The 6,483-nt window shown below is 46.0% G+C and overlaps 1 protein-coding gene across 1 annotated transcript; it reads right to left on the reverse strand.

Annotated features, from left to right (window-relative positions):
• Nucleotides 1-1,352: 1,352 nt before the first annotated feature.
• Nucleotides 1,353-5,981, reverse strand: LOC109867019 (sal-like protein 1). The gene is made up of 2 exons (XM_031802139.1): nucleotides 2,596-5,981; nucleotides 1,353-2,184 (listed from the first exon to the last, which is right to left on the reverse strand). The coding sequence occupies exons 1-2, from the start codon at nucleotides 5,740-5,742 to the stop codon at nucleotides 1,759-1,761; spliced, it is 3,573 nt and encodes a 1,190-aa protein (XP_031657999.1). The 5' UTR covers nucleotides 5,743-5,981; the 3' UTR covers nucleotides 1,353-1,758.
• Nucleotides 5,982-6,483: the final 502 nt, after the last annotated feature.

The following is a 6,483-nucleotide window of genomic DNA, read 5'->3' on the forward strand; positions in this document are numbered from 1 at the left end:
TACCGTATCAATAGCTTTGGCCAAGTCAATAGCAGCACAACATTGCTTAGAATAAAGGGCAATGGTGACATCATTGTAGATCTTTAAGGTTGCAGTGACACATCCATAACCTGAGCGGAAACCAGATTGTACACCAGAGAAAAGACTATAGACATCAAGAAAGCCAGTCAGTTGATTATTGCCAAGTTTTTCCAACACTTTTGATAAACAGGGCAAAATAGAAATAGGCTTATAACAGTTAGGATCAGCTTGATCTCCCCTCTAAATAAAAGACGAACCGTGGCTGCCTTCCAAGCAATGGGAACCTCTACAGAGAGGAGAGGCAGGTTAAAAAGGTCAGAGATAGGCTTGGCGATTATAGGTGCAGCAACCTTAAAGAAGAAAGGGTCTAAAACCATCTAAACCCAGATGTTTTTTGGGGGTCAAGTTTAAGGAGCTCCTTTAGCACTTTGGACTCAGTGACCGCCTGCAGGCAGGAGCATTGTAGCGGGGCGGGGGGAAAAAGAGGGAGGAGCATCGGGGCTAGTCACATTAGAAGGGGTGGGAGATGAGGAAATGTTGAAAGGGGAAGGAGGCAGGGCTGAGTCAAATATGAATCCTGACTTAATGAAGTGGAGATTAAAAAGCTCAGCCATGTGCTTCTTGTCAGTAACAACCACATCATCAACTTTAAGGGACATGGGCAGCTGTAAGGAGGAGGGTTTATTCTCCCGGTCTCCAGGTTTTCCAGAACTTCTTGAGGTTAGATCCACAGAGAGAGAACTGCTTCTTAAAGTAACTAACTTTGTCCTTCCGGAAGGCCTGAGTGCCAATATTTCTCATTTGCCTGAAAGAGAGCCAGTCAGCCTGTGTATGCATGTGCCAAGCCTTGAGGTGAAGTAACTCTGCAAGATCAAGGTCGAACCAGGGGCTGAACCTGTTTTTAATTCTCATTTTCTGTATAGTGGCGTGTTTGTTAACAATATCACTGAAAATATCAAAAAAGAAGGTCCAATCGTCTTCAATAGAGGGGATCAAGCTGATTCTGTACCAGGACAGGTCATGATGGACGTTTTTTAGCAAGCTTCTATGACAAATTAGGACAGGTCGTTTCACTGAGCAGCCATTATGAACACAGGCTGTAAAACAGTGACCACTAAGGTCATTACAGAAAACACCAAACTGATACCTATCAGGATTATTTGTCAGGATAACAAGGAGAGTAGGAGAGTAGCCTTTTCTGGGTGTTTGGAGTCATACCTTGTGGGATTGGTAATAAACTGAGAAAGCTGTAGGGAGTCCCATTGCTTGAGGATTTGGTCAGGTTGTTTAAGCATGTCCCAGTTTAGGTCACCTAGCAGGACAAATTCAGACTTAGTGTAAGGGGCCAGGAGAGAGCTTAGGCCAGGTAGGGTACAGGCCGGTGCTGATGAAGGTTGATAACACCAAGCAACAGTTAACGAAGAGCTATTTGAACGTTTTTGCCCTATCAACCCCTACAAAAATGTCCATGAATTATAATCCACATTTCCTGTTGCTGCAGGAAGCAAACTGGCTCAAATTAAGACCCTACATCTGTACGCAACCAGTAGGCTACTATACCCATGTGAATAAGTAATAAAAATTGAGTCCAACTCTAATAAGCACACTGAAAATCAGAGAGACTTTCCTAGCCACTTGACTCCAAATAAGGTTATTATCATTTATATACAAACTCCAAAGAACTCTGTTTATTCCAACATCGCAGTTAATTTCCTCCTAAGATAATATTCAGACTCTTTAATTTGTAATCATTTCCTTCCTCTCTTCTATCAAACGAGTGAAACAGAAGTGAGTCGCTCTTTTGGCATCATCTTTACCAGGCAGCGCAAGAGCAGCATTGTGTTCTGTATGGTGAAATTTGTCCCGACCGACATTTACGACCCCTATGGGTGAGCTGGCCCCATGCCCCATTGGTCCAGAGAGGTGAGGCCCACCTCCGACTGAGATATCACTGGTCCTCATGGCCAAGTTCTTAGAGAAGGTGTCTGTACAGTGGTTCCAGATAAAAAAGGAGTCTCCATTACTGGACCTAATGTCTGGCCTCTGGGGAGGCTCTGGTAGCTTCACAGGATGAGTTCCCATAAACATCAATGGTCCGTCCACAGACAGTCTGCGTCCTCGCCTGGTGGGGGTGCTACACCACATGTGAGTTCCCATATGGACCTACATGGGGAAGAGAGCAATGGTGAGTCACACTCCTTTTATGAAGACAAATGGTTCGATATACTACATAAATGGTATCGTAACATCTGTCAGAAGACTAACAAGCAACAGTTGTTCCGGTGAACTGGTTTTTCGCCACTGATTAGTTGGAAAAATCAAGATTTTGCAGGTGTGAGCATCTTTTGAAATTCAGAACGGGAGGGGACATTTGGCCCATAGACTTGAATCGAGTAACTGGCGCAAGATTTCCGTTCTGGGTTTTCGAAATTATATATACTGAATTAATGAAGAAAAAAAAAAGCTGAACTTGGCATGATTTTATATCAAGTGTCCATCTCTTTCACAGTTTTCACATTTTGTTTCTTGACAATCTCTAAAACCCTATCTCATAAGTGTAAAAGTGGAATGTACCTTCAGATTTCCTTTGGTGGTGAATGCCCGACCACAGACAGTGCAGGCAAACGGCTTCTCCCCAGTGTGAGTCCTCTCGTGGATTTGCAGGGCACTAGAAGAAGAGAAGGTTTTCCTACAAGTGTGGCAGTAATGCTGCTTGGGAGTCCGTCGAGGTGGCGGGGTGGCAAGCGCTGGGGAGGAAGAGGCAGAGGACGTCCTCAAATGCAAACTGCCTAGAAGATCCCTTGGTACCCCATAACGGGCACTACCCAGGAATCTGTTCACTTCTGTCTTGATCATTTGGGTGCTCAGAGGATGTACAGAGTTGTTGGGGCATGAGGCAATGCTGGGAGTGGTGGGCTCAAACAACTTGGATGGCAGGTCCCTCAGCTGATGTGTTAGCATGTGCTGCTTGAGGTTCCCCTTGGTGGAAAACCCTCTGTTGCAAGCTGTACAAATAAATGGTCTCTCCCTGGTATGGCTTCGATAATGGATGTCCAAGGCACTTTGGCAGGCAAAGGTCTTACCACAAATATCACATTCAGTGTTCTTGAATATGCCTAGTTGTTCACGGAAAGTGTAGACCATGTTAGTGGGATCCTTCAGTGGGTTTAAAGATTTTAGATGGTTAAGGGACACCAGTGGACCAGTGGCAGTGAACTGCAAAAGGTTTGGATTAATATGTGCCTGGGATAAAGCTTTCTGGTACATTTCCTCAAAGCTTGTGGGGCTAGAACATACTGGAACACCCTTGCTTTGGGAAAGAGACTGCTTGTCAACGGTATTCTCAGAAACAGCAAGGCTCCCACCACTTCGGTCACCTCCAAGAGATGACGAGTCATAGACCTTTGTCTTAAACCAGTTGACCTGCTTCTCCTCCACTGGTCTATGATAGTTAGTTGTCCTTTCGGGATCAGAGGAGCCTGCTCCTGTACTATCAGATGGAGAGGAAGACATGCTGCCGGACAAGGAGTTATTAAACCTAGACATGCCTGCGATCTCACTGTCATTGAAGTCTAAATCATCAGAAGGGTTCTCCAACTTTTCTAATTTCGTCTCATCTATTGAACCTCCATCAGACTCCATTGACATTGGGTAGTTCTGTTCAGAGAGAGGGGTGTTGGGAATCTGGCAACCCATATGCATACGGATGTGCTGCTGAAGGACAACAGCGTTAGTGAACTTCCTCTGGCAGATAGGGCAGGAGTGGTGGACCCTCAGTGACGGTGTGGTGCGATGAACCGCATGGTGCGTATTCAGGTTCCCTTTGGTGGAGAACGCCCGTCCGCACACTTTACATCTGAAGGGCCGCTCTCCTGTGTGGGTGCGGTAGTGCATCTTGAGGGCGCTCTGACAACTGAGTATGCGGTTGCAAATGACACACTCATTGGGGTCTGTCACCTTCTTGTCAATGTTCTCAACCAACTGCTGGAGTTTCAAGGTCTCTGATGTCTGCATGGGATCAAGGACTCCTCCTCTGAAGGGATGTTTGGTCTTGAACTGCTCCAACTTGATGGGATTTGTGCTGATGGAAGTGACATTGACGGATACATAGTCAGCTGATCTTTCTGTTGTGGAGCTCATCTTCGAGCTAAAGGTCAAGGGAGGTATAACGTTGTCTGTTTTCAGATTCATGGTGTGGAACTTTGGGACTTTTCCAGCCTCTATCAAGTCTACGCTCTTTACTGCAATAGATGAATCACGTACAACTGGACTGGAATATGCAGTTATTGAAACAGGCTGCTCCTCTTTCTTGATGAGAAAGGGTAAGTTGGGTGATCCAGTTTGGAGCAACAGGCCGACAGAAGTAGTCAAGGTGGCTAGGGATGGTTTAGTATCCTGCCAGCATGTAACTGTTTTTTCTGGTGGTATAGACATGCCATAAGGGATTCCTGTGCTGGTTGGGATGTTGTCCAGGTGTTCTGGAACAGGGTAAGGGTTCATTTGGATATGGGGGAACCTCTCTTTGTGCCGCTGGAAGTGTACCTTCAAGTTCCCACGGGTGGAGAAACGATTCCCGCAGATGTTGCACAGGTATGGCCTCTCCCCAGTGTGGGATCGCAAATGGATCTGTAAGGCACTGTCACTCCCAAAAACCTTAGCGCAAAACCTGCATTTATGTTTAAAGAAGGCCTCTTTGGAAGAGCTTTTAGGTTCGAAAGAAGTCACATTGGATGGTTTTCCTTTCCTTTGTCCGGCTAGCGCCTTTAAGGCATTCAGGTCCTGCACAATTGTGCCAATGCTTGGTCCAGCGCTAGAGAGTGTTTGATTGCTGGGTGGTGGCTGAGGTAGACGTGGTGTATTTGATCGGTTTAGCAAGCTACCTGTGCCAAGTGCCGGTGAGTTCCTTATGGTTTGGGCTGAAAAATTGAGTTGAGGGTACAGACCGCTAGCATGAGTGTACTTCTTTCTAGAGTGGGGCTTGCTAACTGCTGAAGCTATGTGTTTACGTATACTTTGCAAGGGTTCAGTGCTAGAGTGTACAATACTCCTTCCAAAGGGGCTCTGTGGTAATTGTACTTTTGCTGTTAATCGTTTAAAGTGTCCGATGCTGGCAGACTGGCTGGCGAGACTCTGGGCTAACCCAGCAGCTGCAGCTAGCTGCTGGGAGAGATGGGAACTGAGGGTTGTCAACTGGCTGGCCTGCGTTGATGCTAGACTAACCTGAGGGCAGCTGATGGGTGTTTGTGTCAGTGTCTCTGATACCTCAGACCTCTGGGAAGCAAATAGTAAGACCTGGTGACGAATCTGATCAATCAGCTGCAGCTGGTGAATCTGATGCAGCTGCAAGGCAAGGAGTTGTTCCATCAGAGATGAGACAGCCATCTTACTGCTGCCACTGCTGCCGGTGTCCGATCGGCTCTGCTGGGGAAACTGGGCCACTGCCACTTTAGTGCTTTCTAGGTTTTCAATGATGACATTGCTGTTGAACCATGAGAATGTCCCCTGATGTTCCAACAGATCGCTGCCAGGTTGAGGGAGTGAAATTGGGAGAACTGAGGTACATGAAACAATGTCAGTCTTGCTGTCAGTACTGCTTTTCCGGCTGCTACTGATGCTACTGGGGCTATCTAGTCGGCAATGGCTATTCTTAGTTCTTGAAACATTCATGGATTCTTCCTTCACTTCTGACTTCTCCTCCGACAGATCACCGCACTCTTCCATTTCAGAGTTGTTGACTGTTTCGCCTGGTTCCACTGCTTTACGAGGCGACAAGGCTAGATGGAATATTTCAGCAGACGACACTGGATCTTCATTATCATTGACGATCAGGACTAAATGATTGGGAGAGCAATCCCTGACATGTAGTTCCAGATCTGATAGTTCAACAAACTCAGAACAGCATCTGCTGCAGACATGAGTACAAGAGACCAAAATGGGGGGAGTCACTAAACTGTCATGGGTGCCCCCTGAAACAGACAAGAAGGAGGTAAAGGTTATTTATATATATACAGTACCAGTAAAACATTTGGACACACCTACTCATTCAAGGGTTTTTCTTTATTTGTACTATTTTCTACATTGCAGAATAATAGTGGAGACTTCAAAACTCTGAAATAACACATATGGAATCATGTAGTAACCTAAAAGTGTTAAACACATTTTTTTTAAGTTGCCACCCTTTGCCTTGATGACAGCTTCACACACTTTTGGCATTCTTCATGAGGAATGCTTTGCCAACAGTCTTGAAGGAGTTCCCACATGTGCTGAGCACTTGTTGGCTGCTTTTCTTTCACTCTGCGGTCCAAGTCATCCCCAACCCTCTCAATTGGGTTGAGGTCGGGTGATTGTGGAGGCCAGGTCATCTGATGCAGCACTCCTCACTCTCCTTCTTGGTCAAATAGCCCATACACAGCCTGGAGGTGTGTTGGGTCATTGTCCTGTTGAAAATCAAATGATAGTCCC

Source organism: Oncorhynchus kisutch, linkage group LG22 (genome assembly GCF_002021735.2).
Source record: "Oncorhynchus kisutch isolate 150728-3 linkage group LG22, Okis_V2, whole genome shotgun sequence".
Taxonomy (NCBI): Eukaryota; Metazoa; Chordata; class Actinopteri; order Salmoniformes; family Salmonidae; genus Oncorhynchus; species Oncorhynchus kisutch.

Excerpts from the sequence above, each read along its gene's own strand:
- LOC109867019 (XM_031802139.1), bottom strand. The coding sequence starts at position 5,742 with ATGGAAGAGTGCGGTGATCTGTCGGAGGAGAAGTCAGAAGTGAAGGAA. Across the intron at positions 2,185-2,595 it reads CCACCAAAGGAAATCTGAAG|GTCCATATGGGAACTCACAT; the intron begins GTACATTCCACT and ends TTCCCCATGTAG.